This window comes from Erpetoichthys calabaricus, chromosome 9, assembly GCF_900747795.2.
Source record: "Erpetoichthys calabaricus chromosome 9, fErpCal1.3, whole genome shotgun sequence".
Lineage (NCBI taxonomy): Eukaryota > Metazoa > Chordata > Cladistia > Polypteriformes > Polypteridae > Erpetoichthys > Erpetoichthys calabaricus.
This window is the reverse complement of record NC_041402.2, coordinates 176,884,219-176,910,911: the sequence shown is the minus strand read 5'-3', so window position 1 is coordinate 176,910,911 and position 26,693 is coordinate 176,884,219. Positions and strand designations below refer to the sequence as shown.

Genomic DNA, 26,693 nt, shown 5'->3' with positions numbered 1-26,693 from the left:
TCTGACTTCAAAGTTCAAATGGGATGCAGCAATTGACTCATTATGGGTGGTGGTCAGATTAAATTATCCAAACTACATAGTCACATACAGTAAATTAGCAAGGCTAAACTACAATTACATAGGGAGAGCAGCAGCAATTTCAGCAGTGTAGTCCAGGTAATTCACTGTTTCTCGGTTGGTTTTGTTTTAATTATATTAGAATAATTTTGGTGTACAATTTGTGAATCTGATGCTGAGAGCAGTTTAAATTGTCATGCTTGAAATAAAGAGAAAGAAAAAAATGATGTTACACTGCAAAAGTACAAAGAATTTTCGCATGAAGAGCAGTCAAAGATTTAAAAATGTGTAATACAACAAATAAAACAAAAATGACAGACTAATTGAAAAATTAACATTTAATCCAAGCTATTTTTTTCTTTTAAATTAACAGTAATGACATATAAATTAACATTTCCACACAGATCATGCTGCAAGCCAGTACACTAAGAACTGTGACCCATCAGTCTCAGGCATACTCACAGGCAGTCAAGCACTTTCACATCCAGAAATCTGGAACAATAAAGCAGTGCAGAAAAAAAATCAGCTTAGCCAAAAGCGCACGTCAAGAACTGCAGCAGTCTCTTGTAGTTAAACGCCCCGTGTCCAAACAGTATTCAAATAATTCCAAATATCTTTTATTATTTTATTTGTTTGCTATTATTTTTATCTACAACTAAAAATGAAAGTTTGGGAAAAAAAGTGCTATAAAATCATTCACTTTTCTAAAATAGTTTTTGCGTTGACTATTGTCAGAAAGCTGATTTACAAAACCAAGAGGGAAAAAGAGTGAAACAGTACTATGGTTATCTCTTAATAACAGAAGTAGTAAATTAAGTTAACAAACAAAGAAACAAGGATATATACGTCAGGTAGGAATGTAGTTTCATAGAAGGAATACATTTTTTGAAAATACTGTGGTAGTAATAAAAGGTTATATTCAAGATGTTGGGGTTATGGGTGCTTCAGATATGGATTTTCAGAAAGGGGTCACACTAAACCGACTAAGGATTTAGTGAGGCTTTGAAACACAAATTCAATCAGCTTCATATGATTTCAGTTGTCACGCTGTGGGAAAAAAAAGGTTTCATGCTGGGAATAAAATATTGAATTTGGAGGAATCTTGGGAAAACTTTGGAAGGCTCACATTAAATAAACTAAGAGATGCCTAGGCATATGTGTGGGTAGGGGTAGTTAGGAGCAAAATAAGATGTAGTGGTTTGGTGCTTCATTTTGATTAGCCTATTCACAACACAAAGGTGCACTACTGTAGTCTTTGAATACTGTGACTTGCTACTTGACTGTTAAATTCAACTTGATTTTTGCTTTATTTAGACTCTTCTGCTTCTACTTTATTTTTTAGCATTGGAATTTTCTGTCAAATGTATTTCTTGGGAGCGGCACGGTGGCGCAGTGGGTAGAGCTGCTGCCACTCAGTTAGAAGACCCGTGTGGAGTTTGCATGTTCTCCCCGTGTCTGTGTGGGTTTCCTCCAGGTACTCCGGTTTCTTCCCAAAGTCCAAAGACATGCAGGTTAGGTGCATTGGCGATTCTAAATTGTCCCGTGTGTGTGTGCGCGCCCTGTGGTGGGATGGTGCCCTGCCCGGGGTTTGTTTCCTGCCTTGCGCCCTGTGTTGCCTGGGATTGGCTCCAGCAGACCCCCATGACCCTGTAGTTAGGATATAGTGGGTTGGATACTGGATGGATGGATGTATTTCTTGTAAATGAAAGTGGCTAACTATGGCCAAATTATGAATTATAAAGTGATCATTTGCTTGGCATATCGCAGATTTAGTTAGAAATGAAAACTACAATGAACAAAAAGATGTAGGGCTGCTTTAGCTAAAAGCTCACATATAATTTCTTACACATTCTTGCAATTGGTTTATTAAGAGTTACAAAGGCAACACATTTCTATCCATATAATTTAAATCACTAATTTTAGTATCCATGCTTTATAATTCAATGCAAGATAAAAAAAGTGACTAAGGCAGTTCACTGCTAAATGAATTCCCCCATAGCAAAAGCCTCCAGATTGCTTAGTGACAGTTTGCACACAAAGCAGATGACTCAGAAACCTATTTTTTTATGTCTTCTTAAGTGATAACCCACAGACTTTAACACCTGGAGCATGCCAGGCATTTTCTAAATAGTGAAAGCTGCCAAGCCAAGCACAAACCATCTTCTTTTTTTGGCTGCAAGGAAGCACACAGGCAAATATGGCAATTTCAAGAAAATATGGGTATTGGATTTTCAGAACAGCCCTTAGCCCATACAGAGAAAGTCCTTCTGAAACGTTAAAAAATCACAGGAGATTTTGGGTGGGTGGTTGGCATCTAACAGTTCATGGTTCCAGCCTGCTGCTTTGCTTGAGGGTCTTGCTTCTGTAGGTTTCAGCTGAGTAACAGTAGAAGTGTTGGTTGCTCATGAATCTCTAGGCTCTCCTAGCAGTCTGTCTCTCTCTCTCTCTGTTTCTCACATGCATTTTGATTCTTTCTTTTGCTCGCTCCTGCAGTGTTACAATTTGACAGAATGTGTGTGGACTAGCAGCCAGCCTGCAATCTGACTGAAAACCAGCATTAAGGGTACAGACTGTGGCTTGCTGGATGAACTTGAGGCTGTAGAGAAAAAAATAAGCAGTCAATTTAGATGCCATGGGCCTTGCATTTATTTTAGTGAAACATGACCATACTGCACAATAGTTTTTCAATGCAAAAATGAGCCAAATCATAGACGGAAAGGATTTCATATCCTGACTGGTAATTCTGTTCAAAGCAGTGTTTTTATTCTGAGAGAATTAGTATATGCATAAATATACTAGTATATTTTTGAGGTTTCTGTAACTGTTCTGTCTTATGATGACAAAAAAAAAACATGCTAAAAACCTATAAACCATATTTAAAATGGAATAATTAGTGTTTCCAATAAATTGTTCCGTGGCTTTGTAAACTCAAATATTTATATTGAAGATTATCACTGAAATGTAATGTAAACATAATAAAAGTGGATGAGAAAATCTGAGAAGTGGTTAACAGCCTACAAAGATGCACTCCTTTATGCATACTGTGAATTACCAAAACAGTGCAATGTTTATTAACGCCAATATTCCCATTAGTAAAACCAAAATATTGGATGCTTTTTTAACTATCAGTGTTATGCAAGAGCAATCAGATACAAAGGGTGTTTGTTAAGGCATGATTTTTGAAAATTTTAATCTAATTTGCTCATGTGGAAGTGGTGATTTAGCCTGGTTTATGATTAGCAACCTGAACATTTACACACTCCAGGTAAAAGAAAATTAAATATTTTTTCTTATTTTCAGAATGTTGAACATTTCTGGATAGACCATCTTTGATGGAACCATTAGCTGATTCAACCTTTGTGCTATATCCAGCATCACTATGCAGAGTATTAATGCTAAGAGCTCTGCCATGATGTGATGCTTTTGTCATTGAAGAATTCATACAAATTGATATTTAGGACCCAAAAATCAGATATGGAATCACTCGCCAGCACTAGAAATAATCATTGTCTTCACAAGTGCTGTTATTATTAAGGCATTGTGGAAAGCCAACGATATACAGAGTGGCTTACCTCGACAGCTTCTGCCATCTCTTTGTAGCATCCCTGTGACACAGCTGCAAAGAGGCCCTGAAAACATGCTTGTACAAATCTGTTCACACCCGCCATTGTTCTCTTCACACCAGTCAGACTCTGAGTAGCCAAGAGTAGAATAATCAAAAATAAGAAATACAATATGGTCATAGCGTCTTGTTTAAAACTTGTTTAAACCAGAATACAAGGTAATTTACTATATGCTAACTAACAATCATTAATTTACATAGCACCTTTTGATAGTGAGCACAATCCTTAGTTGGTTTACAAGTACAGAGTTATAATACATGTTTGTATATATTTTTATCAATGAGACTCAGGCTGGTCCTATAATAAAATGGATGCAGAGATTAAATTGACACTTCTTAGCTTTGAAGTTCATTTGGCTCAAACTAAAATTGCTCAAACTAAAAATGTTTAGTACAGCAATTGAATCTTTTGTATCAGTCTCCGGAAGAAGCTGAATATCACTGACAGCAAAGCAGAATTTGTATTAGGAATAGTTTAGCATAAAAATCTAAAACGGTCTGTTTGCACATCCTAAACAAAAAGATTTCCATGACTAATTTAGATAGATAGATAGATAGATAGATAGATAGATAGATAGATAGATAGATAGATAGATAGATAGATAGATACTTTATTAATCCCAAGGGGAAATTCACATACTCCAGCAGCATACTGATAAAGAACAATATTAAATTAAAGAGTGATAACAATGTCGATAACAATGCACGTATACAGACAGACAATAACTTTGTATAATTTTAACGTTTACCCCCCGGGTGGAATTGAAGAGTCACATAGTGTGGGGGAGGAACGATCTCCTCAGTCTGTCAGTGGAGCAGGACATTGACAGCAGTCTGTCGCTGAAGCTGCTCCTCTGTCTGGAGATGACACTGTGTAGTGGATGCAATAATTTATAATTTATAAGCTCACCCCAGCATCTGAATGACCATTTTCACCAATGCGTTGTCACTCCCTACATGATCAGATGTCTCTAAGTGACAAAAAATCTATGGCAATCAATAAAAATTGTTTCAAATGTGGCTACACTGTTTTGGCAGGGTTAAAAAAGCCTTCCAAAACCTTGATATACAGTATATTGTCCAAGGTTGGTTTCTGCCTTGAACCTGATGCTGCCAGGACAGGTTCCAGCTCTAGTTGTGACCCCATAATTAAAAAGCAGATTAAAAGATGCAGGGATACAATAGTAATGAATATATGTTTTCAGCATCCTTGGATACTGGCATTATTTGGGGCTTTGGATCAAACCAAATTAATTTCTCTGTTTATTTTTTATGCATTATTGTTTTGATAATATAAGTTTTTTATCATCATCTTTGTGGCATTTTTGTTTATTTAGCTATTGCAAATCTTTTTAGGGAGTCAGTGTTTTTGTTGCTTCCTTTGTCAACAAGACTTGGCTTTGGTAGTTTGGTTCTCTTCATTTATTTCCTCTCCTTATCTGGGGGCTTATATTTAGTTTACATTTTTTGCCTTTATCCCATTTTTGAACTATTTACATTTCTTTTTATGTATATATTTTATTGCTTCCTGGCAATGTCATTTTGTGTTTTGCATGGTTGCCACTATTGTGTGTGTGTGTGCGCGTATATATATATATATATATATATATATATATACACTAGGGGACTTTGCCCCCTGCTCGCTTTGCTCGCCCACTCCCTTCCCCCCCATGGACGTGCTATGCACCAGCCACTTCGCGGAGGTTGAACTCATGCTAGGGAGATGCGGTCGGATCATCTAGTGGCTTGCCGCTGCTGCTGCCGAGCTGCGTGTTCTGCTTGTCATGCTGCACATCGATCATGTAAAAGCCTGTAAAGCAGCTGTCCCTTTGTCTCAATGCCTTGTCTCGTGGGATGTTAAAGTCAAAAATCACATATCGTCTCCATCCAAGCCTTCCAAGATTTTTTTATAATAGTAAATAGTAACGAAAGGATAGGGGAAGGCAGCTTATCAAGGACACTGCCTCCCCCAAGACAATAGATGGCAGCTTCCCTGGACTGCAGCGGTGCCCTGGATGTCCGCAGGGCACTATGGGACTTGGAGTTCGGCAGCACAGCCCTGGTGGGTGCTGCCAGGGGACGCTGTGGGAACTTTGTAACGGCCGACCCCTTTTACCCAGCCGGCAGCTACACCTCCAAGACCAGTGGCCTGGATAATTTACTGAGAAATAATCTACTATCAAGCCGTACTTCTTACCATTTGAACTTTTCCCCACAATCGACGGTGAAAAATATAAGCACACAAACAGGATGTAAAATTAAACAGATTATATGTATTATATGAAATATAAAAATAGAAACATATAAATACAAATATCCCTCCACCCCAGCAATCACAAAACACCACCAAATATATATAAATATATACAACAAAAACCCTCCCTTGTCCCTGTAACAAATAAACACACAACACGAAAACAACAATGACTGATAAACTGAAAATGAATGAGTACGTGAGTCCGGTAATAAAGAAAATGTCCTGAAAGCGGATGACTGAATTAGTGATAGAGTTGTTTGATTCTCCCCGGAAAAAAAATGGAACAGCCTCACCGTGAATCCTCGTGTATGTGGTGGATGATTAAATCCTACCCCGGGGTATCTCGTGGTGAGGTCCTTGAAATAAATCCGGCAGATGGAAAACAAACTGGATGGATAAGCGCAATATGGAAAACAGGTACAGGTTGCTCGTGGTCGTAATGTTGAAACAAAATCTCCTTCTCTCCTCTCCTCTTTTTTTTCCTCCTCTCCTTCTCCTCCTGATGGCTTATATAGTCCTGTGATGGCTGGGATTGATTGATTGAAAACAGGTGTTTTTCCAGGTTGGGGGCTGTGGTCTCCTTCCATCATCCATAAACTGATGCACAAACAGTAAACGGGACAATGAAACGAGACGCACGCAGTACTGACATTTAAACACTATGTGGCCCCGCTACATTCCCCCCCCCCCCCCAACCTTGGACAAGGGAGGGCCGAAGTACGGCTTGAGATTGGCCACATGGATTGTGTCTATCTTGGAGTCAGTGCCGATACCCCTTTGAAACTGGAAATTAACGGGACCTGTTTGAGAAATGATTTTGGCCGGACCTAACCATTTAGGCGCTAGCTTGGCGGAGAACCTTTTGCTGGCATCCGAGAGATGGTGAGCTCTAATCCAGACCAAATCACCCGGCTGAAAGTGCGCTTCCTTACGCCGGGCATTATATAACTTGGCATGTCTGGATGTCGAACTCACCAACCTCTGTTGGATTCTCCGCCGTAATTCCTCAATTTTGAATAGGTTATTGTAACTGGTGGTTTCTGGATTAGGGGCTCTGGGAAGGAGTCGGTCAAGCGGGCCCTTTAGCTGTCTGCCCAGCGCAACCAAAGCAGGCGTCTCACCTGTGGCTTCGTGCACAGCGGTGTTCAGGGCAAACCGGAGCTCGGGGAGCCATTTATCCCAGTCCTGATGGCGTTCACCCACGTAGGAGGCGATCATGTTCTTCAGGGTCCGGTTCACTCGCTCTGTCATGTTAGCCTGGGGATGGTAAGCTGTTGTCAGGTTTTTCTTCACTCCCCAGGCTGTATAAAGTTCATCTAAGAGAGAGCTCGTGAACTGCGGACCCCGGTCTGAGATGATGTTCTTCGGCACCCCCCAGCGGGTGAAGATTTCGTTCTTCAGGGTGGAGCAGATCTTATTAGTTTTTGCGTCTGTTAATGCAAACAGCTCCACCCACTTTGAAAAATAATCAATCACCACCATCAGGACGGTCTTCCTCGAGCTGGTAACAGGAAAAGGCCCCATCAGGTCGACTCCCAAAGTCTCCCCCGGTCCATCCGCGATTGTCGATTGCAGCAATCCTGCCGGTTTACCAGGTGGGTTTTTGAGCTCACCGACTCAGTCATTTTTACTTCTCAGTCATTGTTGTTTTCGTGTTGTGTGTTTATTTGTTACAGGGACAAGGGAGGGTTTTTGTTGTATATATTTATATATATTTGGTGGTGTTTTGTGATTGCTGGGGTGGAGGGATATTTGTATTTATATGTTTCTATTTTTATATTTCATATAATACATATAATCTGTTTAATTTTACATCCTGTTTGTGTGCTTATATTTTTCACCGTCGATTGTGGGGAAAAGTTCAAATGGTAAGAAGTACGGCTTGATAGTAGATTATTTCTCAGTAAATTATCCAGGCCACTGGTCTTGGAGGTGTAGCTGCCGGCTGGGTAAAAGGGGTCGGCCGTTACAACTTGGTGGGAAAACAAATTCTCACATAGCTCAGAAGTACTAATGGACTATGACAACAGAAGCCCCGAAGTACTTCCAGGCCGATTGAAAACCTGAATTCTCCAGCTGACCTGAAAGTGGTAGTAAGTCAAGTGGGAGGAAGAACAGAAGCACTTCCAGGCCAAGGACTAGGACTGATGGGAACCCAGCAAGAGAGCCGGAGTTGGGAGGGAATGTAACAGAGCTTGCTGGGAGGAGAGGAGGAAATTTATTGTATTGATTTGTGGTGTGTTTGGTGGATGTGGTGCTTTGGAGGCACTATTTTAAAAAAAAAGATTAAAAATCTGCTCAGTGCCTTTAAAGTTGTGTATGGAGCATCTGTCTGTTGGGTTTCACGGGGCAACCGTGTCCCCTATCGTCCACTATATATATATATATATATATATATATATATATATATATATATATATATATATATATATAATATTGTATTGTATTGTATATTGTGTATATATAGATGCACTGCCTGTTTCAGGCTACATGCCATAGGAAATAGGCAATGCCTTATACCATCAAGTATAAGACAGTGGTACACAGCTTCTATACAGTAATAATAATAATACATTTTATTTATATATATATTATACATATTATAAACTGTTATCCCTAGGTGCTTTACATTAAAAAATGTAAACCACTAATAAAAAAAATAAAAAACACACTAAAATAAGAATAAAATAAGAATTGTATGATAAAATTCAGAAAATAAAATAAATATACAAATAACCATAGTAAACCATTTAAAACAGAGACTGTGAGGCCCAAACAGACTGTGGCAGTTCGTTCCACATGCGTGGGCCAATATAGCAAAAGGCTTTGTCACCCATTGTAGATAGCCTTGTCTGCAGGACAACCAACCAATGCAGATTAGAGAGAGATAACAGAAGTGGGTGGTGTAACTAAGTCTCAAAGATATGTGGGTGCAATATCTGTAAGACACTTGTATACAAGGAGCAAAATCTTACTGTATATTCAATCCGCTTCTGAAAAGGAAACCAATGTAACTAAAAAAGCACAGGGGTTATAAGGGAATATTTTTGTCATTTAGAAAGTTCAATCCTGGATGCATTTTTGGAGAGGTCCAGAAATAGATCTGCATGTCATTGGCAAAACAATGAAAAGACACATTGTACTGACATAAAATTTTATGTAAATCAATAAAGGAATTGGGCACAGTACTGTGTCCTGAAGAATACCAGAGGAGACAAAATAAACAGTTGATTGATATTTTCCAAAGGCAATATATTCGTTTCTTCTTTGCCTTCCGTAACATAGGAGGTGAACCATTCCAACACAATACCAGAGATTTAATGCCTTCTCAGTACTGTGGGCAGCTCAAAAATCAGATTGAAGGACCTCAGATAAATTGTTTGAGTCAAGTTGAGACTTAATTTGTAAGGCGATATCGTCAAGGTTTTCAGATTCTTAAGTAAAAAGAAGTGTTGTGTGGAGAGTTAGTTATGGGCAATTAATACAAGCTTGTGTGAGGAAATTGACAATGTTATTTTAAATATTTCTGGTTTGTTGTTTCTGTTAGCCTCTTTTGGTATTCTGACCTTGGCCTGCTCTAAGAATATGTTTTCTCACTGCTTCATTTGGTTTACATTTTCATCTCTTGGTCATCTACCTTCCCTTCTAATCCTCTGGAGACCTTTTATTTTTTTATTTTTTTGTAAAAAAATTGTCAGTAACAGGTTTATTCTGCATGTTTAGAATAAAACACCAGAAACTTAGCTTTTTAAAAGTGTTGCTGTAGCAACTCTCAGCTTTTAACGCATAATTATTAGACGTTTTTTCAAAACTTTTTTTTTAATGATGTTTCTTCCCTTAAAGATAGAGTGAGAATCTCAGTCATCTGGGAGGGGCTCAGAGTAGAGCCGCTGCTCCTCCGCATCGAGAGGAGTCAGATGAGGTGGCTCGGGCATCTGATCAGGATGCCTCCTGGACGCCTCCCTGGTGAGGTGTTCCAGGCACGTCCAACCGGGAGGAGGCCTCGGGGAAGACCCAGGACACGCTGGAGGGACTATGTCTCCCGGCTGGCGTGGGAACACCTCAGGATTCTCCCGGAAGAGCTAGAAGAAGTGGCCGGGGAGAGGGAAGTCTGGGCATCTCTGCTCAAGCTGCTGTCCCCGCAGCCTGACCTCGGATAAGCAGAAGAGGATGGATGGATGGATGGATGGATTCTTCCCTTAATGCAGTTCTTATGAAATCGCAGTTCAAGTGTGGTTGGGTAAACTAAATAGAAATATGGCAATATACAGTAGATATTGTTTATAGCTTAAGATAATGAACATGTATACAACATTTCTTTCTGAGGCAGGTGAAAGACTGTCAATGATTCACACTTCAACGGCCTATATACAGTGCATTCAATTATCAGAGAGTTATATATATGGTATATTGTGAAAACACCAACACTTTAGCACTTCCACTGGGAGTGCATTCCCACAACCACATGAACCCTCAACTGATTCGACAATACTGGGATGCTGTCTGATATATCATCTTCAAAATTCTATTTCTAAATTTAAAAAAAAAACATCAATTCAAACACATTGTAAACTTTTAACTTCCCAAAATTTATACAATGTGTACCTAACCTTATGAACTTGTTAAGACCAGAATTCAAATGGAAGTCTTGTCACAATAGGTTTGCCAGTGAGACTTCGTTGATCATAATGTTCAAATCTTGACTGAAATAAACTTTTTGTATTTTGTCTGTCTGTTATAACTGTATAACTAATATTGACCTTGCAGTACTGTCTATCAGGTTTTCAGTGTGTTATATTTAGACTTGATGTTGTAAAATTTGCAGGATCTTTCCAGAATTTAGCACATCCCTATAGTATAGTTTATCTTTAGTTTTAGCTAAACACTTTGTGATAGTGCTTATTTTTAAAAGTGCTAGAGTATATACAATAAACATCACCTGTGATTAATTACTCTGATGCTTACACCTTCATCGTTGAGTAAATGCTCTTTGCAACCACCAGAGGGGAGACTTTCCCTTCTTTGACATTCAGTGGATTACCTAAGGCTACTATGGTACATTTTACCACCAGGAATTAGCCTTACTGTATATGCAGTTATTTTGGAGAACAAATTTAGTCACACACATTCATCCTGAAAGCTAAAAAAGATAACCACTACAAAAGCAAAAGCATACTGATATAGGAGATGTGAACTAGAAATGTAGAAAAGTACGGTTCAGTTAAGAAGGAGGGAGTATGAACAGGTACTTTGTTGAGAAACATGTACAAACCACATACAAAAAATAAATGACCAATAATTGGGGGAGGTAGAATTTAAATGACTCTACTTTTAACATCCATGAGACTTCCTGCCTGTGTGTGGGTATGCAAATCCAGGTGCCTTTTGCTTATCAATACTTTGAGAAATAATATATTTCCATTCTTGAATGGAGGATCTATAACTTCTTCTTTCTTGGTCAGGGTTGGCAAGCAACTTGAGCTCAAGGTAGTAAATAAACTTGTGTACTGAACATTAGTTTATCACAGAACACATGCATATGCATAGTGTAGGAGAAGTGGAAAATAGTCCATTAATATCAGTTATTATTCAGTGACCCTAACCAAATTTAACAATTTTTTGGGCTAGTATGTGTCTTACTGACCCTTCCTGTTACTAAGATTTATAAAATCATAGCCCATTCTGTTCCAAAGGGTTGTTATAAAAAGTAATGTGTTATAGGGTGTCTGTAACAGTGTTGAATGTGTTCTTTATTCAAGCAATTCCATTCATGTCATTCCAGTTTTATCACCCCTATATTAGCTGCCAGTTCTACCTCCAGGAAATCATCACTACTAATACTCCCTGTAGGTCTCCTTAGATCTGAATAATTAAGAACTACTGTATGTACAATGGGCTAATGTGCCCTTATCTATTCTGGACACTGCTTATGGACTATGCTTCCTAAAACTGTTTGAACTTCCACAACACCATCTATTTATCCCTTAGGTCTTTTGTTTTCTAAACTTAATGAATATCTGTACCACTGTGTATTTTGAAATTCATAGTTACTGATCTCCTTATTTGTCCTTTTAGTTTGTTAATCTTTTTTGTATGTTTATGTTGTGGTTTTTAAACAGTGTTTACATTATGCACAAACCTTTTCTCCGGATAGGTCCCACAGACAGTATTTGCTCCTTATGCTGGCTGCCATATTCAGAATACATCCTTGAGTTATGAGGACAATTCTAAAAGTAACAAAAACAAAATTTGGAGTTCTCTGACATCATCCCTCTGTCACATAGACAAACCCTGATAATGAAATTCATTTTTTGATCAGGCAAATGGGTTTAAATATTATTTTTCATGAGACATACACTCATAGAAGTGAGAGACAATCGTTGTTCCCAGGACAGCTGCTGTGAGTGGGTGTCTGTGCTTTGGCATAGCCAAACTCTGAGGCAAAAGGAAGCATATCATAAAAATGTTGATGGCCTTATATTGTAGAAGGTTTCCATTCTTGCACTCCAATTCAGCAGAAGTCTAATGGATGGTTAAGGATAATCTGTTTGGTACAGGTTTTCATGGACTGGTCTGTCTGAAGAGCAGGAGGTGCTGTACTCAGTTGGTGAAAAGCCCAGTTTAGCGAAGTGATCAAATATTTTACATCACACCAAACAGGTAGGAGTACCATATGAGGTAATTATTAACTTATGCATCTTTCATATTACAGAAAAAAATATTTTCTGTGTATATCACCTAAGATACAGAGAATTGCTAGTGGGCTGCATTTTCTTAATGTAAAGTCATATTTTCAGAAGGTTTAAGAGCAAACTGGCTTTCTGTATTATGAGTTTTGTACTCAGAAAGCCCATATGAATAAGATTTAACTGTGCTTTGTCTTAGGCCACCAGAGAGCAATCTGCTAATATAACCCCTGCTTATGAATACTGCTTCTGTATTCCCTTCCCAGTGTAAGTGTGTCTGTTCTGTTTGCTTTAAAAAGAAATTAAAAGAAACAGAAAGAAAAACAGTTTCTGTTCATTTTTTCAAGACCATTTATAGTGCATATAGGTGTCCGCAGTATAGAAGAGTCTCTTACCACCTTGCAGGAGTATCTTTCAGAGTCACACAGAGAAACATCACAGTGCAGGTGAACCTCATCATAATCACCAATGAATTTAAACACAGTGACGTGGAATCGACAGGTGAGCGAGACTCCATTTTCCTCCATTTCAATGGTATTGTCCTTAATGTTTGGACACCTAATGCAAAAAGCAGAGTTAGGATGATGCAGGGGCCTTTGTGTAAGTAAATGCATATTGTTATCCTTCAAAAAGTAGTATAATTCTAGCGATAATACCAGCAGAAAAATGTCATTCAAATGCAGTTAGTTAATAGAATGGTTGAAGAACAAGAAAATAAATAGCACATAATAGGAAATTAATTCCTAGGCAGTTGGAGAGTGGCTCATTCCAAATACTCATACTTTTCTCAGTGCTTCTTTAATTTCAATAGTTTTCACTTAATAATGTGCCTTTTGGAAATGTCAGATTAACAAAACCTCTTCCAACAAAAACATGTTTTAATTTTTTTTTATGTCAAATTAATGTAATTTAGAAAGATTCCCAACACATATTAAAAGTCTTATATGTTAATAAATTGTTTCTCATGGATTCATAGTCATTTTGTGTTATTTGATAAAAAATAAAAATTGTAATTGAGGAGCTACCTTCATTGTGTAGTGATAACTAATGTTTGGTGAGGATTACATACTGATCTAAAAGATATTGCATATGAATGGACTAACATCCAGTACAAAAGAAATGCATGACAGACAACTAGTCAGTGGTTTTTAAGAAGCCAAATAGTCAAAACAAAAGAGCTGCTTGTATGTACCACATTTTCTAAACCACAATTGAAAGAGAGTTCATCTCAAATTCCTTAGAAAAAATGACAGATGATAAATTTTTCAGTTATATATAATATAGCATCTCCTCCATACACTCACCCTCTCTCAATGATGATGTATCGTAGGCGGTCACTACTGTCCCGTGATGGTGTTGCCCAGCACATGTTGACAATGAGAATGAGCTGATGCTGGTCTGCACCTTCCACAAATACCCCTACATAGAGGATATCCCGTGTAGTCAGCACAACTTCACCCTCCCGATAAGGATGGCGGTATGATGAGTTTTTATACAGTGCCATTTTAGTGATGAAACTTCCTTCTTGCGTTGGCAGAGTGAGATTAATAACACTGTGTGAGAGAAATTAATCACTTAAAGCTCAGATTTTTCTTTGTTAGCACTGGAGCATTAGCTTTTCAAAATGCAATTGTTTAATGACATATTTCTGTATGAACCTGTCTTTTCCCTGTCCAGACTTGCCTTCTAAATGCCTCTAGATTAATATTTGTTGGGTGGTTATTTCTGAGCTTTGCATTTTGTCTACAGTACAGAAACTTACTATTCAAAAACATCAGTAATTTGGGCAGCACAGTTTGGGCCTGAGCAATCTGATCAGTGTAAAAGCTGATTAAATATTGATTAACTCCCAGGCTGTATCTTAGGACATATGTTAGTGTGTTTGATTAATGTTGTGTTTTTTGTTTCTACAATTCTATACATATTCAGTGAGTACCCTCCCTTGCAAAAAAAGCTGCTTATGACAGCTATTCTATGTAACATCACACAGAACTAACTAATTTAGGTGATGGAATCACTTGGGTCTAATCTCAGTTACTCATGGTTATTAATTTAAATGGGTGCATGGGGGATTTCCAGCAGTGATATCTGGAAATGCTGTATTATTCTGCTGTTAACGAAGAGTCCAACTGGTGGACCATTCACTTCCCATTGCATTTGCATTTGGGAACCTTGTATGAATAAGATTAATTGCTGGAAATATTAGTTTGCTTCCCTTGAAGATAAGATTCCCCAGATCTGCTAGTGTCAGAAGCACAGCAGCAGCATTACCTCAGCATCGGTTTAACCACTGTCTCCAGTGAGATTTTAATGTCCAGTTCATATGCACAAGAAAACTCCACATTGATGGTTTTGTCCCTGGTGATTACATTGCCTGTGTTGTTAATGCTTTCAATCCAAACTGTGTTCTTGTACATGATGTGAGTGCCATTGGACTGCAAAAGAAGAACATGTGTTGATGGCCATTAATATATAACCAGGAGAAACCAGGTTGTTTTGTTTCACTGAAGATACATACATTTTAAATCTGAATAAAACTATTAAGTGGAAAAAGAAGATAAAGAGCACTCCTGTCTATAGTATCTGGAGAGACCAATAATACCATGTAAGGAATGAATATATTATACATATTAGACATTAAGAGAAATTAACAATGTAGAATGTTACAGATTTCCAAACATAAATTGGTCTTCTTTAAAGCCCTTTCATGCCTATGCAATATTCTAAAATAGGGACATAGTTCAAGTATATTTACGGTAAATAACAAATGAAACAAAAAAAATGCAATTTATATCAATTTACAAGAATGAATCAAGTGATAATTCCTGATTATCTCTTTTATAAAATTATTTTGGGTCAATGTATTGTGTATAAGTGAGAATACATGGCACCGCCCCTTCAACAGAGGATGCAGCCTCTCCAGTGTGTAAGTGGAACTCTTTATGAGTTTGTGTGTGTGCGTGCTTTATACCAGTGTCTACAGTATAATGTGTGCAAGTGTAAAATAGTTTCAAAGAAAATAATAAGCTCCCTGTTTATTGAGAATTTTCCTACTTATTCCACATTCTTCTAAAGTTTGTTTATTCATAGATTAGACTGAACATCAGGAAATAAAAATATAATAAGCAGAGTGTTTTTATGATTAAAGCTACTTCTTAAAGGAAATACAGAGTGCTCTAAATATAAGTTAGTGTGTATTAAAAAATACTTCATACTTGCTCATTAAGATTCCGTAATATCTTATTTTGAATGAACTTCTGTGCACTACTGCATAATAAATGTTCTGCATGATTTAGATACACCTTTTCCTGGTGATCCCATACATGTACAGCATGTTGAAAAATTTAGCATTGTCTTTTGTGTTGTGTTTTTTTTTTTTTTTTGCTTCAGGATGACAATGATGCAGGATGGACAGTTTGGTCTAGTTACTAAATTGTTTAACTGTAAACCTTAGTGTTGTGCTACTCTGCTACTCTTTTCAGTTATGAGTGAGTAACAAACATTGGAACCCTACAGGGAGTAAAAAGTTTGAAAAAAGGTACTATGCATTTGTAATTTATAAATCTCTTTATTTAAAAGTGTTATCTAAAAACTTAAATATAAGAGGCAGGTGTTTGTTTCTGAGCTTTGATGATACTAAGGTTCTTCATGGCTGACCGAGTAGGTGGTGCATATTGATTTAACAATAATAAAAATAATGATACAATTTATTTTATTCCCTTTACTATTGTAGTTACATATTTTAACTTTTACATACATATTTTACAGTTAGAGTTCCTGCAGTTTAAATGATGAGTGACACACAAAGATTCAGAGTAGAGAGGTTCAGTTATCTAGCTAATACACCAACCTCCTAAAATTTCTACCAATTTGGCTCTACTTGTTTGTTACCTCTGATTATCTGAAGTAAACATGCAAATTCCACTTTCTTAGGCTGTTCTCACCTGCACAATGGAGCCACAGTGCCCCTTTGTGTTGTTGATCTGGAAGGAGATGAAATCCTCTCCTTCAATGCCAGGGCAGTGATGGTCATTGATGCGGACATCTTCTCTCTCAAAACCCAGTTGAAATAACTTGCATTTGGAAATGAACACTTCCATCTGGGAGTGCTTGCATGTCACTTCAGCCTGGATAATGTCATCTTCACCTGCAAGCAAATAAGTCAACCACAGGGTATGATGTTTAATCTATACCTGAAAGCCACCTTTCACTGACTTGTTTTCCTTTTTAAAGACACAATATTTCCCCTTCCCACAGAGAGATAGCATTAAAGAAAATATATCGGAGAAAGAACCTCTCACCATTCCCTGTGTCCTGTAGCTCAGGGCAACCACAGAGATCACCCCCATTTTCCTGCTCACACGTGTTATTGGTGCATACTTCTCCCATGCAGGGATCATAGATCCATTCTGCTAAAAAGAGACAAACCCACACAATTTTACTAACTTTTTAAACTTTTTTTTCCTGCTCTCCATCTGAAGTATACATTCAAGGTGACTTACAGCAATTCTCCTGTACAATCCACTTGGTGCTGAGTGTCCCAAAGGAGCGGCAAGCCTCTGCATAAGCTGCAAGAGAGCCACAGACCTGGACCTTAGGGTCATTGTAGCAGCCATCCAGGTAGCAGGATTCATAGAAGGGCACAGGGTCCAGCAGGCCATGGCAGGGCTGGAAAAACCCTTTCATCAGCGTCAGCTTTAAACAGTGGTCATCTGCTTGTAGTTTCCTGATCTGTGTGTTGTCACAGGTCTGTGCCAGGGCCACATACTGCATCTCGTCACAGCTAAGAGATACAGTAACAATCAAGGTGATGAGTGCAATGATGATTCACAGTACAAATCTGACCCTAGCTATTTGATAAGCTGGTTTCTTTAGGTTTATCATAAGAAATCTGAAAGGAATTAGTATGTTTAGTGAATAATGCCAGCTGTGATTTGATTTTAGCATTGTTTTTTCTACCATCATTAGTGATGAGCAAACCACATGGAGTTTGCCAAAATGTGAGTTGAGCTGTGAAGAAGTGGTGCTGACTCCTGCGCCACCATACCTTAAACAACAAATTATGTAGATGGAACAATAACCAGAAACAAAATACAACCAACAATCACAAACTAGCAATGTATAAAAAATGTATATATCATTGTGCTCACAGAGTTCCATTCTTGGGGCACACATTAGTTGTGCTACAAGTAGCTTGGAGTCATGACTCCGGGTGCATCTGGCACTTTTTGTTTCTGATCTGTGTGCAGATTCTTTGCACTTTTATCTTCCATTATGAAGGTAGAAACACCTTGTAAACAGTAATGAATCTTTTGTTATTATAATTGTGCAAGTATTTTCTTTCTTGGAGAGGGGGAGGACTATTTTAAAGTTTATATTGTAGCTCTAGAACATGACTTATAATCGAAGCAAAATAGCCATGTGCCACTGCTCTGCCAGTGCACAGGGATCAGTGTCATATATCTAGTGGCAGTACTCATAATATTCTCATTATGGTCAATTAAGGTATATCAAATGAAAGTATAATTTTTGTAAATACATGCAGGATGAAAAGCTGAAGTTCTGATTGGGTCGTGACATCACACATGCCAGAAGCAGATTGGCAATTATCTTACAGTATGCAAGTATAAAAGTTCTTTTCATGGCTGCTACAGCTCTGTGATGCCACTCTGGCCTCGCAAGGCATTATGGGGCACTTGGAAAAAAATGTTCATCTAAGTTGGACGCAAGGTTAATTTACAAGAAAATATTTACTGAACAAGGTCACAACATGTCTGCTGCCAAAAACACTTTGACAAATTTTGCAGCTATATCCACCACTTACACTTTGGGGGAGAAAAAACATTTTCAGTGTTTTACGCTTATGTGATCCCAATTTGCCATTTACTATTTAATATATTGTATACTATCCACTATGTAGTGAAAAAAGATTTTAAAAGACAGTGGCTTGGTTATACATCCTGCTTACTTCATACATTACTGGTTGGCATTGATGTCTTCTGAATTATGGCAATATAATATCCATCTCATGTGTGTCTTGGACTTTTCTATTTAGACGTTTTAGTTTCATTATATGAATTGTTCTATGAAAGTGTTTTTTTAAAAAGTTAATCAGTTCTATGCCCTGCTCTTTGCTTCAAGTAGATTAATAGAATTGTGACAGACACAAAAAGGTGGAGCTAGTCCAGAGCCAGAATAGATGATTTGTACAGTAAATGAATAAATCATGTCTGCTTTTGCATGCAAAGGGGTTGTCTGCCACAATTTGCATTTCATCTACTTCATCAGCTTCATATCCTTCATTAGCAGCTATGTAGATTAACAGTTCTGCTTATTCTTTAGGACATATGAATATTGTGTTTATTTAACAATGCTACTGTAGATTAATGTTTTTCTTTTTATACTAAGGCAGCAGGTAAGCTCAGCATTGCAGCCAAGCTACCAGATCTTTAAAACAGATAAAGAGCTAGATATGTTTTTGTCTTTGTGTCCAGTATGTCAATGATAATATTGATGTGAGCCTCACATATTTAATCGAGTGAACACACTTGACAGTATTTAACTGTTTAGAGCAATTTATGCTCTTCATTTTAAAAATAAAATGCATTTACTGTTAAATATTGAGCATTTTTATACAGTATGCTGAAACTAATTATTTTTCTAATTTCATTAAACAGATACTTGAAAGATATACATTTTGCACCTCATCTAAAAGACTTTTAAACATTTCACAACCTGCTGTCTAGCATTTTCTCTATCTTTTTATATGCAGATTCTTGGTAGAATTTAATGGGCCTGAAGTCTCCTTATGGCGCCAAGGTATCTTGCTGAGCATGGTGCAAGAGTGCAGGGTTCTTGTGCCACTGACTGTTGCATCACATTTTTTTGCCACTTTTATTAAATATTAAATATGCCACTTTTTGATATTTTTTGGCAAAATATTTTCCTTACATGAGAATTCAGTGTATCCTTAATGGCTTGTGAGCAAATGAATAAGCCCTGGGGAGTTACATTTCTGCTTCTGTCATGGTAAATTGTAAAAACAGCCTGTAAAGGAGGAGACTTAGAACATGCAGGAGTGGTTGTCTTTCTTTACTCTGCTGGCAGCACCAAGCAGTTCTACAGGAGGTGCTAGAGGCTCTTAACTGGGAAAAAAATCTTTGCTCAGCCAGTTAGCATTGTGACCTAAAACAGAATAAAGGTATGCAGAATATTATTTGAAATGAGACAATAGTTTATAAGTTGACTTTGTATAAGTGTGAATTACCCCTTTAATTATTTGCAGACTAATACAGTACAGTTTTTGTTATTTTTGACCACATCAGAATGACATTGTCATAGCTGATCAGTTCTTATGAGTAAAGAATATGCCTTTAATTATTGCTAAGTGAAGTTACAGAAAACAGTGAAAAATTAAACAGAATAAATATTCATTTATATGATTTGTACACTCATAATAAAGCTATCATTTTTATATCTAGTTGCAGAACAGTAGTTCAATGTTGCTTACAGCTTTCCATTTTCTGTTTTTTGGTAAATGATAAAAAGATAGTAATTTTGGAAGTATTGTGATGGTTAACTGTAGATATTAATAAGCTCTGTGATTATTTCCTACTTCTTGGATTACTTTAGTGTGGCCTTGTAACAGACTGACATGCTAACCAATATTAGACTTAACAATACACTGAACAGGCCAACAGTTGGTTTACAAGAATGAATGAAAGAAAGAAACGTGTGCTGATGAACAAAACCATTTAAAGGTCAACAGTGGATAATATTAGTAAAAACAATTTCAATGTTTCACACTTGGGCATGAAAAAGTAATATGACAACATTCCAAGATAATCTTTTAATGTAGCTTTTCATATGCCTTTAGTCAAATATTAAATTGTTCTATAAATATCAGAGCATGTGGCCATATTCCATCTACTGTTATTGTTACTTTGGGAGTAGTGACTTGCCTTATTGCCCTTAAGCACATACTGAGTAATTCAGTGGTAACATCACCTGGGATACATAAACAAGCTGTCAGTGAAATCTACCTGTCGTTTTCCCACGCCATCTCCAGGCCCATCAAAGTAATATGTATTTGTTGTAAGATCGTGTAAAATTACAATGGGAAAGGAAATGTTTAAAAATTAAACCTGACTAAGAGATTCTGTCATGCAGGGTATGATAGGGAATCAGTGCTTCTCCTTTATCTCCTGCCTGTCTTTTTTTTCTGTAAGGTTGGCACTGGTGGCAGATATGCCACTTGTTTGGAAACTGTCTTCTACTATTTTATCTCACTCCCTTGAATGACCAGAGTCTGTCCTCACACAAGGTCATAAACCTGAGCCCCTGAGTTTACAGAACAAATTTAAAAAGGAGGGTGCATAGATAAAAGGTATACCTGTTTTGCATGCCATTGGTCTTCCAGCTCTGGGCAAGCTCTAGCCCACTGACAGCAGGTTTTCCTCGGGATGTAATATAGTCATCAGTGGGGTCACCATTGTAGTTCCCACATAAGCCACACACCTTGTTTTGAAGCCTCTCTCCAATACTTATTCGCAAAACATTGAAACGGTTGTAACGGATCTGGATGTCTAGTACAGTGTCAATCACTAAAAATCCTTCAGAACTGGAGACTCTTGTCATCAGGCCCGTCACAAAAGGAACTGACACAGGAGTACCATTTACCTGACAAATACACAGAACATAAATGTCAGCTGCATATGATGGAGTACATTTTGGAAAAAGCTACCCATACGCAGATGATAGTTTAGCAGCCTTAGGGAAGAAGCAGTAGCAAAGCATTCCCGAGTGTGTCACTAGGGAGATGCAGTTCACTAGTGCACAGTTTTGTCTCTTGAAATTAATGTAATGTTGGGGACCTAGAGTGACAGCAGCATAATAGGCAACCAAAACTTAAAATAGACCAGCGATTAGTACCAAAAAGTTTAACATGAGGATGCATCAATTGTGGTGTCATATTTTAGCACATTTGTACAGTCACGTGAGCAAGATGGGGGTCACAGTCCACTATGTTAGGGAGTTTCAAGTAGTAAAGAGGGCAGTACAGGGACAGAAGTACTCAGATGACTTCCTGTGAGAAAGATGCATACAGTTAATAGGAATGGGATCTTATTGATTTCTGCTAAGTGAGGCCCAGGGTATTTATTTCTGTGAAAATCAAAAGCTGGCTCACCTTAACAGTGTTCCCAGAGATGAGGATTTTTTCTTCATTAATGTATAGGTAGGCATGAGAGATCACAGTAAGGTTTGGGTACGACCACTTGTCAAAGTTGGCAATCAGCTGGAAGGAGAGTTCAGGTAACTTATGGCAGATGGTTGAAAGGACAAAAGAGCAGGCAGCTGGAAGACGGAGAAAAGCCCCATCAAAAGTCCGGAAAACACCACCTCCAGAGGCAATGCAGTGTTGGCTCTTCCGGCTAAAGCATCCCCGCACTCCATGACGGAGCGCACACTCCTCTTCAGATTTACACCGTCGTGGGTCACACTGAATCAGATTGCGACCAATGCACTGGCAACGCTTGGTGCAGTCACTGTTCCAGAAAAGCTGTTTGGGCTGTATAGACAGAAATAAAGCAATAAAACAGAACAAAGGAAATAAAGCTAGCTAACAAGTGGATTCTTAGCATGTCTACATATATTATGTTTTTGTGATTCGCTAAAGTGAGGCATATACAAAGTCTATACAAGACACTTATAAGATTGTATTCAAGAAAGCATTGTTCTGCAGTCTTTCATTGGGAACATTTTTAACAAGAGGTTTGTGGTTCAGTCAGAATGGTGTAAAAGAGTTGCTTCTGATGAGTCAGCACTTTGGTCAGCGGCTGTTGTATGTAAAGTGCTTTATAAATAAAGTTGACTTGACTTGACTTGACAGCCAGGGGTTCAGTATGGAATTAGTCACCTGAGACTAACATTTTGTATCTTTTATATTTTAAGAAATAAAATGCATAAAGCAGGTAAATTGGACCTACCTCATAGTACTTGCCATCTGTGTAGCAACCACAGTTCTGGGAGAGAATGCAGCTCTTTCCGTTTATGACAAAACCTTCATCACATTGGCAGCCCTCTACACAATAGTGATTACAGTCCCGGCTTCCTCGAGCAGGAGCACACTGTGGCTGACACATTGACATGCAGCTCTCATAATGGCTATTTGGAGGGCAAGTGAGGGCTGTAGACACAGAGGAGGAGAGTCAAACACTAAGTGCCAGTCTGTAATTGCTAATTATATTATTCATGTTACACATTCTCTTTCTTTATATTTAATTGAAATTGTTTATATACATATTGAAAGTTTGTTTTAATTGCTTGATTTTTTCCAAAGAAATATTACAATTTACATAGTTATGTTCAGTTTTTCAGTAGACAGATGTATTTATTTGGCAATTTTTATTTGTAATACTGCAATTATAACAAATAATGTTATGAACTTCGAAGCTTCAGCACAAACCTCTAAAGGGTATGGTTAACATCAAATAATTTAGAAAAAACGATCCTTGCACTATACCTTTCTGTCTTTAAACTAATATTTATCCAATCTTCACATTGTACCTTGAACTTCAAATTCTATAGTTTGACCTCCAGAATCTTGTGAATTACCTTATAAAAGTTTTTTTTTTTCTTTTTTAAATTAAGATAAGCATTATATGAGCTATTATAATTAAATGCTCTTTTTTTCCTCCTCATAGAACCGTTGCATATTAATGTGACATAGTCTCTCCTGACTAAATCCGGGTTTACTGTTGGGCTGATACACTGACATTTAATATACCATATATTGTTCCTTCTTTTCTTTAATACCTACATCAATTAATTTTCATGAAGTACACATTAAACTAACTGACATATTGTTATTAGGGTCAAATAGAGCATCTTTTTATGAGACACCTTTCAGTGAGATAATATTCGCTATCTTGTTTTTATTATTTTTTTCAGTATGCAGTGTTTTAAACAATAAGGGCAAATTGTTATACATTAGTTATACTTTAATCTTTAGTTTCTCAATTATAAGTGTTATCTGTTTTACAGTGATTTATTGTATTTGATTTCCTCCTTTTTAATGCTTGTAGAATTTGCAGGGCTAAATCCCCCAAATATCGCATCAAGCCCTCTCTTCATTGCTGTCAGGAATTTTTCACTATTGTTCATCAGTGACGATGGCCAAAATAAATCATCATACAAATAGATGTACACACATATCATATGGAAAGTACTTAAAAATGAATGTGGAAACAATATAAATTGCTTACATAATAGAAAATAAGGCAAAAGATATGTTCTCATTTCTGCCTAGGGTCAATGGGAGGGTCTAATAGTGGTGAGTGATCGTGAGTGGAAAACAAAAAAACTTCCAGGAAGTTATACACTAGGCATCATGACATCATGTTCATCTGGGGCAATGAAAATGAAAAGGAATTGGTGATATAGCTATCAAAAATGTTTTTTCAAAACAATAAACAACCAAGCTATCCACCACTTTGTGACAAGATCACTGCTACCACAATCACAGAATATGCCTAAAAGCGCACTTCTAAACCTGCTATTTTCTACCTAGTCTGATGCTAAGAAGGGACACCAGACAACCTGTGTGGAAATAAGATAGCACAGGTATACTGTGTTAACACAGATATAAGTGTACGAGTTGTCTGCATAAGGGAGAAAAACACTCATTTGTGAGTGTTTGGTATAATGAATGGAAAGGACTGGAATGCAGCATCAAGGCAAATGCTGCATTTTGCTCTGCATGCAAATTTATCACATGTCAAGAATACTCAAGACTTGCCATAATACTCTAGAGCAGTGTTTCTCAACCACTGGGTTGTGAGTTGCTATTGTTTATAATGGTAGTTGGCTGCAATGGGTCATTAAGTTGGTTGCCGCTCCAACAATCATGCTCATTTCACGCTCCAATGGTAGCAGTAAATGTACCAAGGGGCACCCAGTCAAACAACCAACCAAAATTCCTCACATGCTGAAGTGACAATTGTATTCCAAACCACAATTCCAAACAATTTGGGATGCTGTGTAAAAAGTAAATAAAAAACAGAATGCAATGATTTACAAATCTCATAAACCCATATTTTATTAATAATAGAACACAAAACATATCACATGTGGAAATTGAGACACTTTACTATTTCATGAAAAATATTAGCTCATTCTGAATTTGATGGCAGCAACATGTCTCAAAAACGTTGGGACGGGGGCAACAGCTTGGAGGAACATCCATCCATCCATTGTCCAACCCGCTGAATCCGAACACAGGGTCACGGGGGTCTGCTGGAGCCAATCCCAGCCAACACAGGGCACAAGGCAGGAACCAATCCCGAGCAGGGTGCCAACCCACTGCAGGGTAGACCTGTCACTTCCCTTTATTACTGTTATACATTTGATTAATGACTTAAACTTAGATGACCTAAAAGATGGGGGGTCAATAGTTTACTTGACAGTTCAAGCACATTTATGCTAAATGACTCGCTCAAGGTCACACAAACTTTCAAAATCAGAAACTCTACCAACAATATTATAGGGTCATAGCCAACCCACCGCAGGACACACACAAACACACCCACACACCAAGCACACATTAGGGCCAATTTAGAATCGCCAGTCCACCTAACCAGCATGTCTTTGGACTGTGGGAGGAAACCGGAGCGCCCGGAGGAAACCCACGCAGACACGGGGAGAACATGCAAACTCCACGCAGGGAGGACCCGGGAAGTGAACCCAGGTCCCCATATCTCCCAACTGCGAGGCAGCAGCGCTACCCACTGCGCCACCGTGCTGCCCCTTGGAGGAACATTTTGCAACTAATTAGGTTAATTGGCAACAGGTCAGTAACATGATTGGGTATAAAAAGAGCATACTAGAGAGGCAGAGTCAGAAGTAATGATGGGTAGAGATTCACAAATCTGCAAAAAACTGTATCTACAAATTGTGGAACAATTTCAGAATAATGTTCCTCAACATAAAATTGAGAAGACTTTGAATATCTCATCATCTATAGTACATAATATCATCAAAAGATTCAGAGAATCTGGAGAAGTCTCTGTACACAAAGGACAAGGCCGAAAATTAGTTGGGCCCTCAGGTGGCTCTGCATTAAAAACAGGCATGATTTTGTCATGGAAATGACTGTATGGGCTCAGGAACACTTCCAGAAATCGTTGTCTGTGAACACAGTTCGCCGTGCCATCCACAAATGCAGGTTAAAGCTCTATCATGCAAAGAAGAAACCATATGTGAAGAAATGCCACGGTCATCTCTGGGCCAAAACTCATTTAAAATGGACTGAGGCAAAGTGGAAAACTGTACTGTGGTCAGATTAATCGAAATTTGAAATTCTTTTTGGAAAATATGGACCCTGCGTCCTAAGGACTAAAGAGTACATGGACCATCCAGCTTGTTATCAGCGCTCAGTTCAAAAATGTGCATCTCTGTTGGTATGGGGGGGCGCATTAGTGCTTATGGAATTGGCAGCTTGTATATCTGAAAAGGCACCATCAATGGTGAAAGGTATATACAGGTTTTAGAGCAAGATATGCTCCCATTCTGACAATGTCTTTTTCAGGTAAAGCCTTGCATACTTCAGCATGACAATGCTAAACCGCATACTTCATCTATTACAACAGCATGGCTTCGTAGAAAAGTCCGGGTGCTGAACTGGCCTCCCTGCAGTCCAGACTTTTTACCGATAGAAAACATTTGGCACATCGTCAAACAAAAAATATGACAAAGGAGTCCGAGGACTGTTGAGCAGCTAGAATCCTATATCAGACAAGAATGGGACAACATTTCTCTCCCAAAAGACCAGCAACTGGTCTCCTCCTTTCAAAGATGTGTACATTCTGTTGTTAAAAGAAGAGAGGATGCTACACGGTGGTAAACTTGGCCCTGTTCCACCTTTTTTGAGACATGTTGCTGCCATCAAATTCAAAACCGCCTTATTCTTTTCTTAAAATGGTACATTTTCTCAGTTTAAACATTTCATATGTTGTCTATATTCTATTGTGATTAAAATATAGGTTTATGAAATTTACAAATCATTACACTCTGT

At 37.9% G+C, this 26,693-nt stretch overlaps 2 protein-coding genes across 2 annotated transcripts in view; one reads left to right on the top strand and one right to left on the bottom strand.

The window, feature by feature from the left end:
• The window catches only part of LOC114656856 (40S ribosomal protein S25), a 1,002,297-nt gene that overhangs the window by 638,135 nt on the left and 337,469 nt on the right, over positions 1-26,693 (top strand). The window lies entirely within an intron of this gene.
• The window catches only part of tecta (tectorin alpha), an 89,581-nt gene continuing 63,446 nt past the window's right edge, over positions 559-26,693 (bottom strand). The window contains exons 22-33 of the mRNA XM_051932253.1: positions 22,609-22,808; positions 21,810-22,190; positions 21,015-21,301; positions 17,125-17,405; positions 16,924-17,034; positions 16,567-16,769; positions 14,894-15,057; positions 13,927-14,175; positions 13,018-13,180; positions 12,076-12,163; positions 3,630-3,749; positions 559-2,653 (exon numbers count right to left, since the gene is read on the bottom strand). Of these exons, the coding sequence (XP_051788213.1) occupies positions 2,553-2,653; positions 3,630-3,749; positions 12,076-12,163; positions 13,018-13,180; positions 13,927-14,175; positions 14,894-15,057; positions 16,567-16,769; positions 16,924-17,034; positions 17,125-17,405; positions 21,015-21,301; positions 21,810-22,190; positions 22,609-22,808 (2,348 nt within the window). The 3' untranslated portion in view covers positions 559-2,552. The remainder of the gene's footprint in view (positions 2,654-3,629; positions 3,750-12,075; positions 12,164-13,017; positions 13,181-13,926; positions 14,176-14,893; positions 15,058-16,566; positions 16,770-16,923; positions 17,035-17,124; positions 17,406-21,014; positions 21,302-21,809; positions 22,191-22,608; positions 22,809-26,693) is intronic.